At 38.9% G+C, this 22,320-nt stretch overlaps 2 protein-coding genes across 2 annotated transcripts in view; both read left to right on the forward strand.

Annotated features, from left to right (window-relative positions):
* The first annotated feature begins 528 nt into the window (after positions 1-528).
* sh3bp5lb (SH3-binding domain protein 5-like, b) lies at positions 529-11,004 on the forward strand. Its single transcript, XM_057355329.1, has 6 exons — positions 529-1,176; positions 1,418-1,480; positions 3,102-3,230; positions 5,534-5,695; positions 7,030-7,203; positions 7,870-11,004. The coding sequence occupies exons 1-6, from the start codon at positions 931-933 to the stop codon at positions 8,506-8,508; spliced, it is 1,413 nt and encodes a 470-aa protein (XP_057211312.1). The 5' UTR covers positions 529-930; the 3' UTR covers positions 8,509-11,004.
* A 5,275-nt stretch (positions 11,005-16,279) lies between these two features.
* gabbr1b (gamma-aminobutyric acid (GABA) B receptor, 1b) overlaps positions 16,280-22,320 on the forward strand; it is a 122,129-nt gene continuing 116,088 nt past the window's right edge. Inside the window, exon 1 of the mRNA XM_057354098.1 lies at positions 16,280-17,075. Within this exon, the coding sequence (XP_057210081.1) occupies positions 17,012-17,075 (64 nt within the window). The 5' untranslated portion in view covers positions 16,280-17,011. The remainder of the gene's footprint in view (positions 17,076-22,320) is intronic.

A 22,320-nucleotide genomic window follows, 5' to 3' on the forward strand; every position in this document is an offset into this window, starting at 1 on the left:
ATGAACTACATAAAGTACTCTTATTTACTGACCAAAGTATTACAAATGTGAGAATTATACATTAAAGCATTCATTTTAAAGTTAGACTTTGAATTTTGATGTTAATTCCACTATTGCACACACATATATTACACAAAGTATTTAGTTTAATTACATCAAAAGTAACTGTAATTAAATTACAGAATAAAATAAGAGTAATCCCTCACTTTACTGTTTCAAGTGAAAAGTAATTAAATTACAGTAACTAGTTACACTCAACACTGCTCACAAGTTTAACAGGCAAAATTTAAATTGAACTACATAGTTATTTAGGCTACTTTAAAAAACCCTAGTTCATTTTCAAGTCGTAATGGTTTTCGAAAAATATTTATTTTTATTTTGAAACAAAATGTGGTATAAATAATTATCTTCTATTGACCACTAATAACTGTTCATAGTAAACGTTTTCACAGCTTGAAAGAGATGCCAGATTTATTCGTTACAATTGTTTTGACAGGGTAACATTAAAATCTACAAAATATGCAGATTAGGCGGCACCTATGGTTTCCATGGCAATTTTAAAGCTCCTCCTGGACCAAAACAGCTGGCAAGATAAAGAAGACAGACTGGGCTGAGATGTGTGTAACGTTACAGCGGAAGCTGCCGCTGGCTTCATGAGCGCTGAATGATGCATTGAACTGACTGCGATTTGTGCTGATGGTGAACAGCCGCTAGCCGTGAAGCTAACGGTTCAGCCCGCTTTATTCTGCGCTGTCAGCTCGAGCGCTGCTAACATCACGTCCGCTCCGTTAACCTCACCTTAATTCACCGATTATGTAGCGCTTTGTCGTTAGATTATCGGTTAAATATGTATTTATAGGCATGGCAAACATTTAAGCACTTAAATATTGTAATAAATAAGAGCACAACGGGTCATTCTCAAGGCCACGGATGGAACCGGGGCGGCAGCGTGAGAATCCCCCCGGATCCGGGGAAACCGAGTCAGGGGAGTGGAGAGAAGAGACCACCGGGGTGGAGGCTACAGAGAGAGACGCGACCCTGAAAAACAGGAGCGGGGATGGAGGAAACGAAGCTTTGAAGAACACGCAGGAGAACAGCGAAACGGCAGCGAAAGAAAAGGATGAGTATGAGGAAGATGAAGAGCAATATGAGGAAGAGCTGGACCCCAGGATTCAGGTATTAAAACCTGAACTCAGAATAAACATGGAGGTTTGACAGGTGCATTATCATGGTCATTGTCAATCTGCGCAAAATGTGTGTTTAGTGTGAAACATGACACGTGTGATGTGACTTTAATCAGTGATTTTACATTCGAGCATGTTTATAACAAAATTTGTATACCATAGTCGGGGATTGAAGAGTTTCTTTATGGCAAATGATTGTATTTTATGTTCCTTCCCTGTTTTGCATTGGTCAGGAGGAGCTGGAACACTTGAACCAGGCCAGTGATGAGATCAACAGACTGGAACTACAGCTGGATGTGAGTAATATTTGAAATAGTGGCTATGACTCAAAACTTAAGGCCCTTGACAGCATGTTAAGGTCTTGTAGACATCTAACTCGAAATGCAACACTACATTTTGAGACACCTCTACAAAAAGAAATCTTTCAAGTTTTACAAAAATGATTTCAGGCTGTTGCCAGTGCTTTGTGGTGGTTTAACCTTATTTGTTTGTCAATGACGATTGCTTATGCCAGTTGATATGCTCTTCATCATGTGTACTCGAAACATTACATGCTTTGTGAAAGTCAATTAAACGATTTTTGAGATTTCTGGAGCTTTGGTGCGCCGACTTTGTATATGTTCTTCATTTGATTTGTTTTTGGTTGAGCACCTGTTTCAACTTGATGTGTGTGCTTTTGCTGTGTTTTTATGCCAGTTTATACCATGGTCTGTTTGAATACTCGATTCTGATTGGCTGGAAGGTGTGCATTAAAACCGTTTAACGCACGGGTAGTTCCAGTGAGTTTGATCAACATTTGAAATGAACTGAGTCATTTTCACCTGTCTGATCAAAAATGACTCCGTAAACATCAATAACTATTTTAACTTGGCAAATGACCATGGTATAAGCGGGATAATCCATGGCTAGCTGTGCATTAAAGGTTTTTCATGCACTTCGCGCCGGGTGGTTCTTGGCCTCCACGTCATGCGTTAAAATCCTTTAATGCATGGCTAGCCGTGGATTATCCCTTACATAAAGTGAGGTAGCCGATGTAATACAATATATACATCATTTTCTTTTGTCATTAAATTGTATTAATTATTGCTTATTTTTTACATAGTACTGAAAAATAAAATGAAAGCAATATGCCTAGTTTACTCAATATTCTGTTATGTTCTGTCATATTACTCATCCTGATGTCATCCTAGATGTATATGACTTTCTTTTTCAGTTGAACTCAAAAGTTTAAAAATAGCTAGCCATTGCAAATAGTCCTGTCCGTTCGTTCATTTATCATAAAAGTAATCCAAACGGGCCCCGTACAAGGCTGGATCGACTGGGGTGAGCAATCACATATTCTGGCTGGGTAGATATAAAGTCAATGTTCATTGCATGTATACTTTTTATTTTCCTGTGATTAAATTGACAGTTATTTAATACATAATACAAATAAGCATTTAGTAATTATTTAATTTTGAATTATTTTAATTGTCAGTCTTTTGAGGGGCCCAAGAAAAATCTGGGGGGGGCTGCCCCCCTAGACCCGGCCCTAAATCCAAATGATTCCAGTTGGTCAATAAATGTCTTCCAAACCAAACAATAGGCTTGTTTATGTTTTTAATTGTGCACTGCTTTATAAATCAATTGTTTGAGAAAACAATGAATATTTTGAGTTCTCGGCCACTATTGACTACCATTGTAGGAAAAAATGCTTTATAAATTTCTTTGTTCTGTTGAACACAAAAGAAAATATTTTGAAGAATGTGGGAAAGCAAACAGTTCTGGAGCACTTTTGACTACCATTGTCATTTTTCCTACTATGGTAGCTAATGGTGCCCAGAACTGCTTGGTTACAAGCATTCTACAATGTAGTGTTGTTTATATTTTCATACTCATTATGCTTTATGTTGACTTTTTTCTCTAACACTCATTCAGGAGGCGAGATCCAGCTACAGGAGGATTCTGACAGACTCTGCACGGAAACTCAATGCTCAGGGCTCTCAGCTGGGAGCCTGCATCGAGAAAGCCAGGCCATACTATGAAGCCCGTAGACTGGCTAAAGAGGTGTGTGTGGTTGTGTGTTAGAGAGCAGATGAACACGGTGTTACATTTGTATGTCACATCTCCCATTTTTGTGTTTGCTGACTAATTTCCAGTTTCTCATTATTGAGAAATATCCTCCCGCTGACCAGAAGGCATTTCTGAGCGCAGTGGTCATTACGGTAAAAGAGCGAGTGTGTTAATGTGATTAACCCCTGGTAACACAAGATGCGATTTGCACATCACTTTTCATTAGCACGTTTTGCAGCCAATTTCGAATATGTAATTGAAGCGATGAAAATCGTTTAGCCGAGGCCATAGAGAGTAATTGAAAGCAATTGAACCGACGTTGAATTGAAACTTTGACTTGGTCATTATTAGCCCGTCCCGTGAAAACTGTAAATATGTTTGCGTGTGGATGAGCAGACCAGCATGAACACTGACCCAAGTGTCCTTCTTGATTTTGTCCAAGCAGAGACACTCAAAAATGGTCTCTAGTCTCGAAAACAATACCGTTTCTTATAAATATATTGTTATGATGCTGTTGTTATGTCATTTCAAAGTTTATTAGCACTTTGTACTTTCATGTATGTCGTTTTTCCTGTTAACATTTAGAAAGGAGATTGTGGGAGGCCGGAGGCGGAACTTCAAAATACTGTTTGTGCTCAGAATGAAACAAAGTGCCAGACATTTCATTTAAAAAAAATTTTGGGTTTTGTATTAACAGTACTTTTTCTCTGCTTATTTTGCTCTAATATGCTGGTGTAGAAAACTGACTCGCCCCAAAATAATTCTAGTGTTTGCTTTCCATATTAAAGTACTTACCTCTTATATTCCAATGTGGTATGCAAAGATAGCTTTACTTAAGGGTGTAGTTCACACAAAAATAAAAATTCTGTCAAAACCTGTATATGACTCGATCTTTTGTGGGACACAAAAGAAGATATTTTGAGAAATGTTTCAGTGGTTTTGTGTCCATACAATGAATGTTAATAGTGGCCAGTGTTGTTTGGCTTCCAACGTTCTTCATAATATCATCTTTTGTGTTCTGCATAAAAAGAAAGTCATACAAGTTCGTAATCAGTGTTGGGTAAGTTACTCTGAAAAAGTAATGAATTACTAGTTACTAATTACATATTCAATAGTGTAATTCGATTACTGTACAAATTACTCTCTCCAAAAAGTATTTAACTACTTTCTATATCCTTCATCAACCTTGATTAGAATTGATTCAAGGATAGACATGAAACGGCTCTTTTAATTCATTCAAATAATTAATAAATAACTTCATAAATTATTGTTATTAACTGACCAAAGTATACAAATGTGAGAAGGATACATTACAGCATACATTTTAAAGTTAGACTTATAATTTTTATGTCATTTCCACTATTGAATATTATACAGTATTTAGTTCAATTACATTAGAAGTAACTGTAATTAAATTACAGAACAATAAGAGTAATCCCTTACTTTAAATTACAGTAACTAATTACTTAGTAACTAGTTACACCCAACACTGTTCGTAATGATGAAAGAATTCTTTTTAAATGTTTCGGTTGATTTTGTGAACACTGTCTGTTTGTTCAGACAGTGGAGCTAGAAGTAAGTCAGAAAAAGAAACCAAAAGGACTTTTACAAACAGTAAAACCTGTAACATATGTTTACTACATGCATCTGAAAGTGGGTTGCTAAAACGTTTACAGATTTTATTAGCTTCCGAAATAATGTTGCTGCCAAAACATGAGTTGCCCACTTAACCCCACAAACATCCCAAGCAGTTATTTTTCTCCTTCCAAGACATCTGAATACATCTTTATCAACGAGCGTCTCGTATGAAACCAAGTCAGACATCATGCTCGGTTAGCGCTGCCATATTTCCAGCAGGTTATCCCAGTGAAATACAGCCCTGTTCCTGACTTTATCGATCGCTCCGGGTGTTCTGATCTGTGCTCGGCAATTTTCGCTGGCAGCAGGTCAGCCATTTGGAGCGAAATGTTTTTTTAGATCCAACCCTGCTCGCATTATGATTGGCTGTCAGCTTCATTATCCTCACCTCCTATCGTCCATCTTTGTTATTTAAACTGTATACGCATCCAGAGAACTTTTTACTCCACAAATAATAATGTCGCATAATCATGCCACGCCCTTGCTGGCGTTTTAATGCGTCAATATGACCTCACGTAAACCTAGGAAAGATTTGCTGCCCCGCTCCACTTTTATTTCTCTTTCTAAGGTCAATGCCGCTTCACCCGATTGGTCGAGTGTTTACAGAAACGAGTGATTGATTGCTGTATATGAAATATGATGGATGACCTCACCTACAGGCTCAACAGGAGACCCAGAAGGCGGCGCTGAGGTACGAGCGAGCCGTCTCCATGCACACGGCGGCCAGAGAGATGGTTTATGTAGCTGAGCAAGGTTTATTGGCTGACAGGAACACATTGGATCCTACCTGGCAGGAGATGCTAAACCACGCCACGGCCAAGGTATGTGACTCAGCATCAATCTCGGCTGAATGAGATTATTACAGCCACGGGCACCAGCAAAATTCTCCTTAAAAATACACGAGTCAGGATCTCCGGTTGAGAACTCGTCCTGATTCACGTTTAAAATCAATCCTTTCTTGTCACAAATGATAGATTTTACGTGTTAAATCTTAATTCGTCTTCAGATGTTCGCAGCAGGTTAATGTGGATTGTAATGCCAGCTTTGCTTTGATTGTCACAGTCGGGGGGATCAATAACGCTGATGTTGGCACACCTACACTTAAAGATCAAGGTTACACGTCTTCATTTATATTTTATTCAAGCCCTGCCGGTAAAATTGCTGCGCTTTTCCAGTCCGAAATCATTCTAGAGTTCTTGTTTTCTGAAGTGTTGTCTCTGATGTCGTCGATATCAATGCCAGTGAAAATATCCTGTTTTGGAACAACAGCACAAACTAGTACGCTAATGAGCAGACTGCTTTATCATAAAAGTTATTTGCATATTTGTAAATAGAATTATGATCAAATTGAAAATAAAAGTAAATATAAAAAGTTTTCTCAGTTACGTTAGTCACCATGACATTGAAATTGACAACTCTTATTCAACTCTTTTATATAGAATATCGCCGTGTTTTTTATAAATTACTTATCTCTGCGCTTCATTATTTTTTAAGAATTCATTATAATCTTTAATCCAACACGTTAACCGCCCCTTGAAACAACCTCTCTTCACTTCCTGTCATGAGTAATGGCACGAAGGTGGGGCTATCGGAGACTTATTTTCTTCCCGGGAAAAGATCACAGCGATTAGCAATTAGCGTTTGACAACGATCCAGTCAGTTCTTGATGAACAAAATCAAGTCAACCAACACTTTTTTCTTATTTCAGAAGTCAGTTCACTCGGATATACGGCACGGTATGGAAAAGAAGACACTCGCTACTTCTGTTTCATGCTGACTTTTTGAATAAATAGTCTGTAATAAATTATATAATAATACATATTAAAAACGATTGATAAAAAAATAACAAAAATAGAACAAAAGTCAACAGCATTCAGACATTATATTTACTTTTACATGTATGCATTGGGCAGATGCTTTCATCCAAAATGACAATGCATTCAGCAGTTTATTTTATTAGTTTTATGTTCCCTGAGGATGCTCGCAATACTAACAAAATACTCAAAACAATTGTACAGTTTTTAAAAAACTCACAGCGTTATCAAACCTACCGATACTGTTAAAGGAGTCAAAAAAAGTCAAAAATCCCAAACTCATGAAGGATGCATAAATAAATGGGAATATATTTAGTTGAATTGTTATTTGTTGTCTTCAGGTGAATGAAGCTGAAGAGGAGCGCTTGAGGAGCGAGAGGGAGCACCAGCGCGTCACTCAGAACTGTCAGGAGGCGGAGGCGCGTGTGCAGACCCTGCAAAAAGCTCTCAAGAGGGTCATTATCAAGTCCAAGCCTTACTTTGAGCTCAAGGCTCAGTTCAACCACATCTTAGAGGTATGCATCTGAGACTGACCTCTGTCTTGAACATCTTCAAGGACTTCTGAGTATATTGATTTATGTTTTTTTAGCAAATAAAATGTGGTAGTGCCTGCTTTTGGATGATCTAGTGAATTAAATTCCCTACGAATGCAAGTTGTATTTTTAGATAAAGATTTAAGTTAAACTTTTCAAGATTATTCATAATACATGAGTGAAGCAGTGTAGAAAATGGCTTCACATTATGTATGCCTTTAGGTAAAAAGAACAAATGACTCAAAACAACAAATATTATTATTATTACAATATTGAGTGTTGTCTTGACAACACAAAATGTCGCGTGACCTAATCTGGATGTTTAGTCGATGTCAGTTAGGGGCATAAGTCGAGGATAAATCTTCAAAAGGATCTTTCCAGATCATCGTCTTGTCCTGACTCCTTGTTTTTCTCATTGCTCAATGTTTCTCTGCCCTCATCATGTGTAAATAAGTTAAGCCGTTCTGCCCACTGTGAGCTCTGCAAATATTGCTACTGCTGTACACACACTATAACAAAATCTCTACCAGTTACACAGTATTTACTAATATGAGCTCTGTGCTCTGTGGAGGCCAAAAGCAAAGGTGGTGTTCAATCTATGATGGTACCAATGTGACTTTATATTGAAATGTGCTTATCATCGCGCAGGAGCACAAGTCCAAAGTCGTCCAGTTGGAGGTACGGGTGGCAAAGGTGAAGACCCGATATTCCATCGCCCTCCGCAACCTCGAGCAAATCAGCGAGCAGATCCACGCGCAACGGGGCCGCATCCGTGCCGCCAGAGAGCGCAACAGAACCCGTGGGGGGCGGAGCTCTCCCATCGGGGCGGAGTCCGAAGGCGTTATCCAGGCAGGGGCGTATGGGGGTGTGGTGGCCAATCCTTTAATGGATAACGATTGGGCAGATCAAGAGAAGACCAGGCAGTGGGTGGAGAAACACAGGGAGGCAGGGTGGGGCCAGAGAGAGCGGACAGAGAGGGCGGGGTCAGACTCCATGTCCGTCATCAGCCTGCAGACCATCGCCTCCGACCTGGAGAAGTTCGATTCTGTGGAGCACCTGGGCGACCTGAGTGACGTCGGGAGTATTATAGGAGAGGAGAGAGATGCGGAGAGCGAGAGAGGATTTAAGGCTGAAGATAGAAAGATAGTAACGAGAGAGGCGGCGAACATCTCGAGGCAGGACAGAGGCAGTGACGCGGAGAAAGAAGCCTCAGGAACAGACAGACAGCAGAGGGATAAAGAGAGAGAGAGCTTTGTGAAGCAGCACCACAGAAGTGTTAGTTTGTGAGAAAACAAAGAGAAATTCGAGTTGTTTGGTAATCCACCCCAGTCCTGGAGAGCTAATCCTTGCCCGCGGGCTTCAACGCGAGCCTCTCGACTGACTACAAATCAAAAAGACCTTCAACAACAACAGTTACTTTAAGGTGAAGTGTGTAATTTCTGCGCCACGAGATGGAATTCTGAATATAACGGCCAAACACTCTCGCCATCGGTTAGCCCCGCCCCCAAACTCATGTCATTGGTAGAGCCAATTTTGCTTCGTCAGACTGGTAAACGCCACAATGTTGACACCTTTTTTTTATTCAAATCAAGGTGGAGTGTAGTTGGAAGATCTCAGATTTGTGTATTTAGCTTCGAAAAAATTACACACTTCATCCTTAACGCCATAGTTACTGCTTCTTTAGGAGTCACGGATGGTGACTAAGATTCCGAAGTGATTTTGAGATGTAAGCAATAGAGTAATCGAGAGTTTATTAATACCGTTACACTGATTGACGTGGCATTATTGTAATACTGCACTATTGCAGAGGGGTCTGAATGTTCTCTGCAAATTAATGAATAACAATGAGATGGGGGGGGTTGGTTTCAGTCGGTCAGCTGTGATTTATAGATCTCGCTCTCTGATCATTGTGCTATCAGCTCGGTCAAGCTGGTAAAAAAAGAAAATGATTTTAAGAAAGGAATCTAAAAACATGAACTAAAAAAAAAAACTCAAAGCTGCTTGTATGAGATCAAGTGCATTAAGAATTTCTTCTGTGGTGTACTTGTGAAACCTGCTTATGTGCGTGAATTCAGAGCCATTCAGACTAACTGGCATTTTTTTTCTTGTAGTACTAATATTTCTGTCGATGATTCCCACCTCCAGATTCCCTCAGCCGGATATCTGGAATAATGTTTTGGTTTAGATGTAGACTGTACATCATGGATATTCTTGTGAGGTGTTTACCATATGACATCTTTAATAATATTATTTTTTAATGGGTGTTTTCACATTTGGTCAATTTCAGGGGTCTGAGAGCTGTTTGAGAGTTTTGGCTTATATGTAATGCATAAAAATCAATATTGGACATTTTTAAGCAAACCAAATTGAGGTTGTTTGGGTGCATGAACTACTTTAGTTTCTTTTTAAGCATGTTTATGCTTTGTGAATACAAATTTATATAGTCAATGTTGGCACACAGTGGTACTGTGGTGATAAGCTGCTTATTTTTTGTGGAAAAAAAACCCCCAAATCAAATACACAGAATAGGAGCAATGTCATAGTTTCATGTGAAAATGAGAGCTTGTGGGAATAACTAGGTTGCCTTCTAATGTTGTGTCAAAGAAATGAACATTTATACATTTGACAGATGCTTTTGTCCAAAGCAAACCAAATGCATTCAAGATATACATTTTTTTCAATATGTGTGATCCCTGGGACTTTTCCACTGTTAAACGTCCAATTTATAGTTTTTTGGAGGATACAAATGCAATATAATATACATAACTATGTCTTCAGAGGTGTATAAAGACCTTACATTATAAAGCGTTTTATATTACCTCAGAATGAGCTATTTCTATCTACATGCACCCGTGGGTCCCCTTACATGGAATCCGCCATGTTGTTTCTACAGTAGCCCTAAATGGACAAACTGCTCCACACAGCGTGTTTCGTTAATACATTATCTTATTCGACAAAGAAGCGAAAACGCGACGGCTTAGTTCTGTGAAAGGAAGGAAGGGGTGGAGTGAGCCGTTGGTTGCAACTCACAACCTCACCGCTAGATGCTGCTAAATTTCATACACTGGCCCTTTAACCCAATGGGTATTGTTTCTAATAGTATGAGAGAATACAATTATATTGTAGTGGTCTTGGTTACAAGGAACAATAGTATGCATGATAAGTGAACAGGTAAAATCTGGATTCACTTTCTCAGTTTGTAACTCAAGTGTGAAAACACCCAATGATATTCTTTAGCTGTACATAAATCATCCGGGTACGAGTTAATGAGGGTTTTGTCTCACCTGAGAAATGTTTACAAGTGTGTCTATCCTGCTGGATTTATAAAATAACACGTTAAACATTGAGAAACTGAATGATACCGAAGTGTGCTCGATGATATTTTGTTTTGCACACATACTGTACACTATAGATTTGTGTAAAATGCTAGCTGTTTGAACAAACGTGCTGTTGGCAGTACAGTATTGTTTCCAAGTTTACATCATACTCTTCATTGCCAGTTTCTTTTATTGTTGTAGCTTTGTTTACCACAAACCCTGTAAATTCATCCTGTATTCACCGTCCCCTCTTCTGTACAGATTTCATCTCAGAATGTCCTCATAGTAAATAGAAGATGCTCTATAGAGTTATTCCAGTATGCTGCTGTTCCATGCATTAGGTCACATGAAATCTATATATATACTAGCTGATGTATGATAAATACAAATAACCCTTACGTGACTGATAAGGTATTCTTTAAATGTTAATTTATTGCACAGTTAGAGATATTAAAACTTGAATTTACCAACCGTGCTTGTTTCTGTGTGTTTTGTCTTGACACAAATAAGAAAACAGTGTTAGTACTGTTTGTCTGTGGGCCTTTGTATGACTCATATGTCAAAACTTTAAATAAGTGTATAACTATTGTGGAACACAAAAGATATTTTAAGAAATGTCTCAGTGGTTTTGTGTCCACACAACGAGGGATAAATGTTGTGTGGTTACTAAACTTCTTGAAAAGATCTTTTGTGTTCTCCAGAAGAAAGAAAGTCATACAGGTTTGGAATGATTATTTTCATTTTAAGGGAAACTATCCCTTTAAAGCTAGTTTTATACGCTAGCAATAGCAAGCTAGCTTTGAAAGCCTAAAAAGAAAAAGACCCCGTCCTCTCTTTGCCGCTCTCTTCAAAGCCACGCCTCCTCATGTCAATCTCCACATGTCTTATTCACCGGTGAAACAACAGTACATGCTCAACGTTACAATAATGAATGTAAATAACTTATTTTATGTGTGTAACTTATAGTGTTTTTGTGAATTTGTTTATCTATGAGCAGGGTGCATTAATGCACACTGTAAAACCTGACTTGTGTATTAAGTAAATATAAGCAATGTGAACTCATCTCAATATATACGAGTTTACAATACTTAAACTTATTAGTTTTAAAACGTAAATGGTTTAAGGCAATTGGTTCCCCTAAACAGTTTGAGTTACCGTAACTTGTCGGGTTCATTGTCATTGCATTCTGTCCAAATATGTTATGATCCTGAGACACTAAAGATATAGAGTTAGTTTTAGCATTTAAACCACTTTTAAGTATTGACCCCTATCAGCATGTGAAAACATCTTCAATAAGTATAACAAAAAATGCAAAAACATTGCCTAGCTTTAAATATGGCTCAATTTTTAGTATATCAATTTTTTGATATAAACACAAATAGTTTCATAGCAGTTTTACACGACATCCTGCCTTGTTTTAAGCAGATTTAAAGATTCCTTTGTTTAACAAGTGCGCACTTAAGTGTAATACTTCAGATTAGAGGTTTGTTAAAATCTTAAGTGTGAGCAATAGCAGTCTAATAGTACTGCTGGCTTTAGCAAACACTGATAATTACCAGCTTCATTCCAAGTGTCTAAACAGATTCCTAATTGTTTGCAATTAACAAAGATGCCAAATTCCCCAGTTTCTCGGTTATTTTAAGCTGAATGTCAGCCTCTTTTGACTGGGTTTAAGAGATCAGCAGGGCACTCCGGCTATACCTGAAATCAATCAGATGATGTGTTGGGATCCAGGACTTCTGTAATGAAAAGAGAATGGGAGAAGATTATCCTCCGTCTCTGGTATTTAATTATTTAACAACGTTATAAATTTTGGGATAAGTACTCGTGAAATCTTCCCCCTGGGGAGATGAAGAAGGTGATGGATCCATAGAGTCATTGTTATGTAAAAGAGCAATAATTATCATGGCTAAAGAGCAGCTAAAGGGAGGATGAGAGTAGTTTGAGGAGAGAGTCATTTTTCTGTGGCTTTAGAGAAGGCAGGTGACTTTAGAGGTGGGAGTCTGGGAAAGAGAGAGCAGAAATGATGACATGTGCGAACGTTTGCAGTTTCATCTTTCTGATTTTTATCATGTTGAAATTTCTCACTCGGGACTTTCTGACTCACCCATTCCATTGCTGGCATACCTGAGGGGTAACAGATAAAACGTGTTTTTCTTATTGTTTATTTTGATTACAGATGAGAGTGAGGCATGTTTCTTCACGAAATTCATTGACACAGACTGATGTTTAAACAAGTCACGTCTCGTTTCTGTCAACACTTCTTGTTTATATGTCACATTATTACTTATGAAAAGTGCTTGGAGCAGAGCGGTACAGTAGTTTAGGAATTGAATCACTGTCGCAATTCCGTCATAGATATTTATTAGGTTATCATTTCTGGTAGAATTTTCACCACAATTTTAACCACCTTACAGTTCGTGACACTTTATAGTCATGTATGTACAGTATACTTCATGCTTGTGTGAAGTATTACATGTCACACTGTCAATTGCCCTGGTACACATCACAGAATAACTGAGTTTGTTGTGGGATATGAACCCAAGTCTCTGGGCAGATGAAACATATCCCAGAGGGGTTTCACTGATCTTAACTGTCTCGGAACAACCTTGAAATAGATTGACCAGTTGAGGGCTTTGTTCTGAACTAAGGAAAAAGAAAAGTGTGAGATTAAGACTGATGAAAATAGATGGGTGGAATTGATCCAGAAATAGGAAGAGGCAGATAAGTCATCCCTCTGTTCTCTGTAGCAGTTGGCCTTGTTAGGGAAGATTTATTTGAAGTCTTGGTTTTAAAGGAATGACCCAGACAGAATTCATAAGTTCGAAGAAAAAGAATTGTTTAGATACTTTTAAAAATACTGCAGTGGTAAGGTTTTGATTTCTATTGATCTCTCTCTCTTACTCTGTCTGTCTGTCCGTCCGTCCATCCATCTGTCTATCTACCTGTCTTTCTATCTATTTCTATCCATCTGTCTGTCTGTCTGTCTATCAATCTTTATCTATCTGTCCGTCTGTCTGTTGTATCTTCATCTATGCGTCTGTCGACTGTCTGTCTTTCTATCTAGCTCTATCTGTCGGTTAATTGTCTGTCTTTCGTCTGTCTGTCAGTCTCTATTTATCTGTCTGTCTGTCTATCTATCAGTCTTGTCTGTTCGTATGCCTATTCGTCTTTATGTCTGTCTGTCTGTCTTTCTATTTTTCGTTCGTTTATCTATCTATCTATCTATCTATATCTATCTATCTATCTATCTATCTATCTATCTATCTATCTATCTATCTATCTATCTATCTATCTATCTATCTATCTATCTATCTATCTATCTATCTATCTATCTATCTATCTATCTATCTATCTATCTATCTATCTATCTATCTATCTATCCATCTATCTATCCAATCTATCTATCTAATCTGTCTGTCTATCATCTGTCTGTCTGTCTATCCATCCATTTGGTCTCTTCATGTCCATACTGCAATCAGCATCCAGGATGATTTACTCTCTGAAAATGTATTGCTTCCAAAACAAACAATTTCCCCAAATTAATACAGAAATGTATTCAGCGTCTCTTAAACTTATACCATACAGCAAGAAATAATCATCCATCTCTCCAAGTGGGTTTTTAAAAATGAATGCTAATAGGTCTACTGGTGTGTAGAAATATCCTCTACAGCACCCTTTGTGTCCCCCATAGGACTATTGCTTATGGACTCATGTAAATTATTTGCCTCCAATGGTGTTACAAATGTAAATGAGAACTCTTTCAAAGTTTCCGCAGAGAAACATTTGCAGCGGGGAATAATGAAATGCTACCTATCTTTCTGTACTCCTCGGTTTGTGCTCGGCAAGAGCAGTCAATTGTTATGATGTATGTATGAGTAATTACTGCAGCCCACTTCACACCGTCCAATCTCCCCGTTGTCTAATAGAAGAGTGCTGAATTTATGCTCGGAAGAGTTTATGAGTAATCTATAGAGACAATGAGATTGACAGTGGCAATGGATTGGCTTTACTTACGACTGCCTGTTTGGATGCTGCGGCGGTATAGTTGAAAACATGCAAATTGCACGGCATTTCGTCCCGACCAATCAAAAAGTTTTAAAGGTCATTATTGACTTTGGGGGGAAGAGACTGCTGAGGTGTTGACATCCTAATGGACTAGGTCTATAATTAAATGTTTGCTTGCGCCCTCACTCACATGATAAATGCTGCTCTCATCGAATAGTGAGATATCATTTTCAACCAGCGTGACTCATCCTCTCAGCTTCCACGGCCAAGAACAGAGCCACAGAATTTAGATCTGTGTTCTCACAGAGGTGTGCGTCTATTCCCAGTCTGGAAACAAGACAGTCAGGCTGCGTTTCCTGGAGGAAATACTAGTGTTCAGAGGACGGGGACAAGAAGAGAGCTAAAGATTTAGGTTTGTTTAGGTTTTAGGGTTTTGTTCTGCATGAATAAGATGCAGCCTTAGAGTCGCTTTCCTGTCTTGTTTTCTGTAAGCCGCGCAATAAATCGATATGTGATGTGGCTTTTATGCCGCCTTTGCAGATGCACGAAGGAAAACACCAGTTAGAATTCGGTATGGAAATAAATGCAAGAAACAAGACCAATTTGGTATGCGATAACGTTAATTTTATTATTATTAATATAAATCATAAGAAAATGATTCCTATAGCTCAGTTGGTAGACCATTGTGTTAGCAACACAGAGGGCATGGGGTTCAATCCCAAGGGAACACACATAGTAATAACAAATATTGTTTGACCCTTTGTGATGTTTAATTTATTTACTACAGAAAGTTTGTTTAATGAATGTCTTTTCAGCATTTTTTTTGAAAATAAAAATATTTTTTCTGTTTTAGTACATAATTTCCAAAAAATGAAAAAGCACCTTTTTTCGTAAATGTCACTTTAACAGAGATAAACGACAAATATAACCCATGCAGTAATGTCGCTTGTAATTGTAATAAATTAAACTATTTAAATCTGTAAAGTATTTTACTTTCTAATTTTTTTTGTGAACATTGGCTGAGTTAAAAAAAAGTAAACACCACACAAGGGTCAAATGCACTGTAAGTAACTTTGGAAAGAAGTGAGCCAATATCATAAATGCAAAATGTACAAAAATGTTTTCAAAAACGATACTAAAAATAAAAGAAAAATACACTACATGTTTTTTATTTCTGTCATTTGAATCTGTAAAAAACTTTTTTCATATGTGAAAAAACTGTTAAATTATGTAAAATTACAGTTTGTTTTTAAGTACAAACCTTTCTTTCAATACAAGTTTAGTACTTTAGGTTAAGAACAAACCAACAATAGTTTAAGGCCCCTCAATACAGCACTGCGAAATGTAAAAGCTGTAAGTCCAGGAAATGACAATACAGTACATTGTCTCCCACAAAAGAATCAAGCGAAGATGCTCCAGTCGAAACAGAATTGATATAATACAGTGACAGAATGCCTACATACATCAAAGTGACAGTACATGAGAAGAGGGGAACTGGGAATCACGGTTTTCCATTGGCTGCTCTCTGTAAGGCATCAACTCTGTGCAGGGAGGAGGTCTGCACTATTTATCTGGAATATTAACGCACCATCTGTCTTTCCATCAACCAATGAGCGCTCTAATCTGCACTCTATTCCACCGGCGGTGTCTTCATGTAGACTGCACACTACAGACTGCAGATTAGAGAGAGAGAGCGAGAGAGGAGCTCTGCCCTCTGACGTCGAGAGTGAGAGAGGGACAGTATAGAGAGAGGGAGAGGAGAGGGAGGTTCCGCGATCTGTCGTCGTTGTCTGTGTGTAGCTGCCGTGTTTCCTTTTGCCGATATTACATCATTTTTACCATTCAAAGAAAAGGGCCACTTTATTTTTTTTAATAGCTCTGACTAGTTTTCACACGCGACACTATCCGGAACCCTTTAATTCTCATCGACGTTTGGTATTTATTTCTCCTGCAAGTCTTTCAGGCGATGGCAATGATGGCAAGTGCGCTGGCGTCTTGTATTCGTGAGTACGAATTCCGATTGTCCGACGTTTGTAAACAATAGTGCGTAAACCTCTCCGTACGACTCGACGTGAAATCGCTTCTTTTTTCGCGTACGCTTTATGGTGTTTGTTGTCAGCCTCTGTAATCGAGCAATACATACAGGCTAAGCACAACTGTATCTTTCCTTTAAAATAACAACTTGTTTCAATAATTTCGAAACATTCGACTGTTATTCATTTATCCGAATATTAAAAGCAATCGTTTGGCGAGATCCGTCTCGCACATGTCGAATCGCGACGCACGCAATATTAATCGTACAAGAGCAATTTCACGACACTTGACAGTTGAAGTTTTTTCTTAAGCTGGCGTATTAAACGACCATAAGCACCTGCGTGTGAGCAATTGAAATACATTTATATACCTGTGGTCTTACGAGCAACCCCCCGCTTTACACGCGCGCGCGCGCACGCACGCACATATATATGCACACGTTGGCTATATCAAGCATCCCTCAAGGACCATCTCCACAGACCATCCAAACACGCAGTAAGTAATATTACAGTATGTCTGGAAATGTTTCGCTGTGTTTGTACCCATCAGAGGTTTTATAATAATTGAATGTGATAATGTCACACAGTTTAAATGAATGTGATTGTTTTGTCATTAGGTGCTTTGAATTTTCTGGATACTGTATTTTCCAACCTAAAACATCGTCTCAGTTAACGTAGTACAGAAATTACACGACGTAATTGAACAGGAAATTAAATGGTCAAAGTGAAACGAAGTGTGTTTGAAGTGCACGAGCCACCAGACCGGTCGCTGTCCGTGGTGCTGAAACACGCGAGCAATATACAGCAGTGTTTCTACTGTAGATGCGGGTCCTAGAGGCCCCTCCGATACTGCACGTTTTGGATGTTAGCATTATTTAACCCGCCTGGTTCATTCAACTCAGTGCCATGGGATTTAAAATGGGTGTCAAATAATATGGGACACCTCCAAAATGTGCAAGAGGGGTTGGAGAACACTGGTATAAAGATGGGCAGATGAAGCGGAAGGAGAAAATAGGGATTTTGATCGTTATATTCTACATTCAATCAGTTTGATGTACAGGTATCTCTCTGTCATACATATACTGTACATATATATTATTCTACAGTATATGTTGAGCTGTTTTGTACACTGTTAAAATAAAAGTTTCCCTTATATGCTATTTTTACCCGATTCATGAAGTTAATCATCATGGTTGATCATCCTCCCATATCATCCTCCCATATACAATCTATACAGTCAATAAAAAGTTCTCATATTCCTCGGTTGCTATATAATGATCAAAATTACCCCTGTGAGATATTCTCATACCATAATTGGGGCTTGTGGGCATCGTTTGGCTTTTCTAAACATGCGGCTGTCTGGATGTAGGTAATAGGGTGAAAGGTGGCCCATCAGACCATACTACCAGGTTTTGTCTCTCACCCACATTTATTATTGTTGGTGTGTTTGCCTCACAAAGTCTTTAACAAGTCGCTGCCCTGCTGTAAATTTGTGTCCTGTGAGGTGTTGCTCATGTGAAGCTAACAAGTAAAAATGTTTTAAGCCACACTTGTGCGGCATTTAACTACCCTGTGCTGTCTGCCTCTGTCGACACATACTGCAAATTGGCAATCAACCCGGCGTGACTCACCTTTTGCAGCTGTAATTCAAATTGTGATTTTGTTTCTTCGGTGTTAAATCACCATTTTGTATCTATACCATACCTTCATCATGCATATATGGGGATTTGTAAAAGATATTTTCTTGCATTTGCTGTTTTGATGGTATACTGTATCTTGAGATGAGGCGGTGTTTGTCTCTGTGCAGGTGTGCAGTCTGGAAACGTAAATGGGGTTAATTGGCATTTCCGTAGCGTACTGCTTATGTGTTCATCAGCGAAATAAAGCCTCCGGAGGGCAGAGAGTGAGTTAATGAACTCTCTTCATTAGAGGAATGATGAATAATAAAGTTTTTATCATACCCATGTGGATCTGTGAACGGAACATAATATTAAGTCGTGTAGATAAAAAGACTGTACTGGAATAAATAATGAGGATACATAGATATTAGACTTACATTTGACAGACAGCAGACAGGGTGCACACAGAATGCTTAAACTGTTCATTGTACAATCGATTTAAACAAGCAGATCCAGCGCAAAATGTTAATTACTTGTTTGAAGTGTCCACAATGTATTCGACCTCTGTTCAGACATTTTTGTTTGGATTTAGGTAGTTTGAGAATGGGATCATGGCCTCGAACAATGTAAGCACATTAGTACCTACCACTGCGGTCAATGTGAGTCATCTCTTGCGACTTTTATTTTCATAATGTGACATATTTCTGTGTAAAACAGGACTCGGAAAATATATATGTATTACCTGGATTGTTTATTGACTGGGAATTAGTTGGATTGTGAAGTGTGTGAAACATGGCCGATGTCTTTCGGAAACCTCAGATATCCAAATTCGCTGTTTTTCAGGAAATGGAAAAACACTTTTCTCTTTAAAATGATGAAGTACTGTGTTGTCAAAGTTGACAAGCACTTTTTAATACTTTGTATTGGTTAGATATTTGCAAAACCCAGTGACAAACATAAAGGGTGACTAATAATAATGATTAATGGCAAAAAATAGAAATCCCAGAATATGGAGATACGAGGTTTCAGAAGGACAGTAGGAATATTTGACTTCTGCTTCGCCCCATGCCGTCATAATGATGTCAGCCAAACTAGAAAGCCTGGTTACAGGCAAATGTCATTGTTTAGAATAATGTGTACTACCTATTTGTTCACCATACGACCTTAATATAGTCATAAAGAAATAAAGTATTGTTATCTTGACTTCAACTGCCCTTTTTCCACTCCGACACACTCCCATGACTTTACTCCTGAACTGACAGCGTTCCTGGCATAAACTCCAGCGTTGCTATCACTTTTAGTGAGTCAGTGCTCTTGACTTCCACGCACATTTACACAGCGGGTGAGTGGCCGGCTCCTTTGGTAGACGCATGCTGCGCTGACTGACAGGACGGATGACTGAGGGAGGACGTTGCGAGAGGACATCCGCCCTGCGTGACTGCTGACTCAAGCCGGGCGAAGAAAGGCTGAAATAACTTCACAGATCAAGACCCACTTGGACTAACAAGGCCATTACAGCGGCGAGGAAAGCCCCGCTGATGGACAGACTAATTGACTCGTTCCTCACCTATTTGGTTCGGGTTTTGTAGCCGTCGCGGGCTCCTCGGAGAATGTGTACAAATTGCTGGAGGGAGGCTGACAGATTGAACTGCATTACGGCTTGGCGTGTTCAGCCGGCAGGTAAATGCACTTCCTTGAGTGGCATGCGAGGTCAGAGACCCGGGAGGATGAGGTACAGGCGGTGGCGTGATGAGTTCTCATCTTAACATCGACTCTTCCAGCCACTCCGTCTCGCTGACATAGACTCTCATGAGGAGCCCGGTGATACCTCATCTTGATGTGTTTCCTCGCACCTGTTTCCCTGTCTAGTTCCCCCCTGTCTCAGTCAGATTCACTGATATCTCTAAGTTTGCATCTGTTCACATTCCAAAATGTTACATTGATAAGTCGCCCACTGCCTGATGCAATCCGAGCACAAAAATGGCAAACGCTGACTTAAATCTCCAGTTCCAATGTGATTGGTCGTCTGGAAAGGTATAGGCTGATATGATGAGCTATTCATCTCAATTTGCCAAAGTTGCAAGGTCGGTGGCACAAAATCTTTGAAAGAGGTTGAGAAGGTTGAGGCGGTAAAACATTTAGCTTACGTGCACTTTGGGTAAAAGAGTCTACCAAATGCATGAAATGAGAAATCACTTTTTAGTAAAATACCTAAACATCCGCAAGCAGAACTACTGTATGTTTCATTTTGTTTTTCAATTTGTTACACCCGAAAGATAAAGTCTTAACAAATGCTCGTGGTGTTCTGTAACAGGCACCCAGTTTGTCTCCTCAGTGCTCTACAGGAGAATGTAGTTCATTCAGCCCATGCTGCTTTTGTTTTCCCGTGTTCTCTCACGCCCGGCTTGACGTTTGGAGTCTCAACACCTCCGATAAGATGCTAAACAGTTCTCACTATCGCACGAGTGTTGAACCCGCCTGCCTCAGGGAGGAGAAGCATCTTAACGCATCAATGGTGCTTTGAAATCCAGAGGGTCAACTTCGTAAGCCCCCATCTTAGCCTTTCCCCACGGTAATTTGTATCGGGAGCTCGACAGGAACGCTATTTAGTTACTAATGTGATTCATATCTACATTCTAATCCTATCTACCACCTTCTCTATTTCTTCTGTCTTTATCTCTAACTGACATTTCCATTTCCTGTTCTTACTCTTCCCAGACCTCGTGTCTGCAATTTGTAGATAGCGACTGAGAAAGTCTTACAGAATAGTGAAAATCTATTTCCATATGGCACATAGATTTTTTGCCTTTCGTATGATGGACATTGTGAAGGTATAAAGGGAGCGCTATTCAAGGAGTATATTCGATCAGACTTCTCCATCAAGACAGGCAAGCAGGCTTGTGGATTTTTGCCATTCTTCTCTGCATTTGTGATTGAAAAATGGGAAAACATGAACAATATGGGATAAATAGAAATAAGGACTCTATAATATAAAATTCAGAAATCAATACATAGTGTAGAGCGATGGATGTGGCTCTGGTGCACAGGTCACAAAAAGCCATTTTGGCTCCAATTTGAGCATCCTCTGTGAGGGGAGATGAGGATGCTGTTACTGAACTGCCCATCAGTGCTGAACTTTGGCTGTAGCTGTGTGACACACTGCTCCTCTTTGCAATACAAAAATATCAGAGCTATAAATATTATGTGATTCAACAACAATAATAATAAAACAATTCATTTCTACATTTTCTGAGAAATGTAATTGTGAGTCATGCAAAACTGAAAAAAAGTAAATAAATTGGGTGTTGGGTCAAGGCCATTCCAAATCCAGCCATTGAGTCAAATTAACCCAGAATGTTTATATTTGACCCAATAATGGGTTAAAACAACCCAGAATTGTGGCCTTGAAACAACCCAGCACATTTTAATTGCAACCCAGCGGTTGGTTTCGTCCCTGTTTGACTCAACATTGGGTTGAAAATAACCCAGTGTATGTCCAAATATGACAATTCTCTCATAATGTACTCACCCTCATCATTAAGGTAAGTTCAAAACGTCGAATTTCCTTGATTCTCGTGCGTCCCGTGACTAGTTGTCATATGCAAGAACAACATGCCACCATGTCTGAACTTACCGCATTGTTATGTATTTTGTGATGGGTATTCAACGTATCCAACGACTTATAAACTTTAAATATTATTTATTTACATCACAAACGTATTGCTTTATTAAGTCTTTCCTTTCCAGCATTTTTAAAAAGTTGCAAGCCAGCTGAGTTATCTTTTACCCAGCGTTGGGTCAAAAGGGGACAACCCAACTGTTGGGTTGAATTAACTAGATATGTTTTTATATTTAACCCAACAAAGAGTTAAAACAACCCAGCAAGGGTTAATTTTTATGAATAATTGAATAATAATGGTCCATTTTTGATCCAACGCTGGGTTGAAAATAACGAGTGTTTGATGGCCCTCAGAATATTTTCTTCTAAATGAACATACTGTACAATATATCAAATCCGCCCCCCACTATATAACCGTGAAAACACTGAAATCCAGAAAACCTTGTTAATGGCGGGGAAATATTGTGTCATAAATGATGGAAAATTCTGTCAATAGCGACTCT

Source organism: Triplophysa rosa, linkage group LG16 (genome assembly GCF_024868665.1).
Source record: "Triplophysa rosa linkage group LG16, Trosa_1v2, whole genome shotgun sequence".
NCBI classification, from domain to species: Eukaryota; Metazoa; Chordata; class Actinopteri; order Cypriniformes; family Nemacheilidae; genus Triplophysa; species Triplophysa rosa.

Excerpts from the sequence above, each read along its gene's own strand:
- sh3bp5lb (XM_057355329.1), top strand. The coding sequence starts at position 931 with ATGGAACCGGGGCGGCAGCGTGAGAATCCCCCCGGATCCGGGGAAACC. Across the intron at positions 1,481-3,101 it reads GACTGGAACTACAGCTGGAT|GAGGCGAGATCCAGCTACAG; the intron begins GTGAGTAATATT and ends ACACTCATTCAG. Across the intron at positions 5,696-7,029 it reads TAAACCACGCCACGGCCAAG|GTGAATGAAGCTGAAGAGGA; the intron begins GTATGTGACTCA and ends TGTTGTCTTCAG.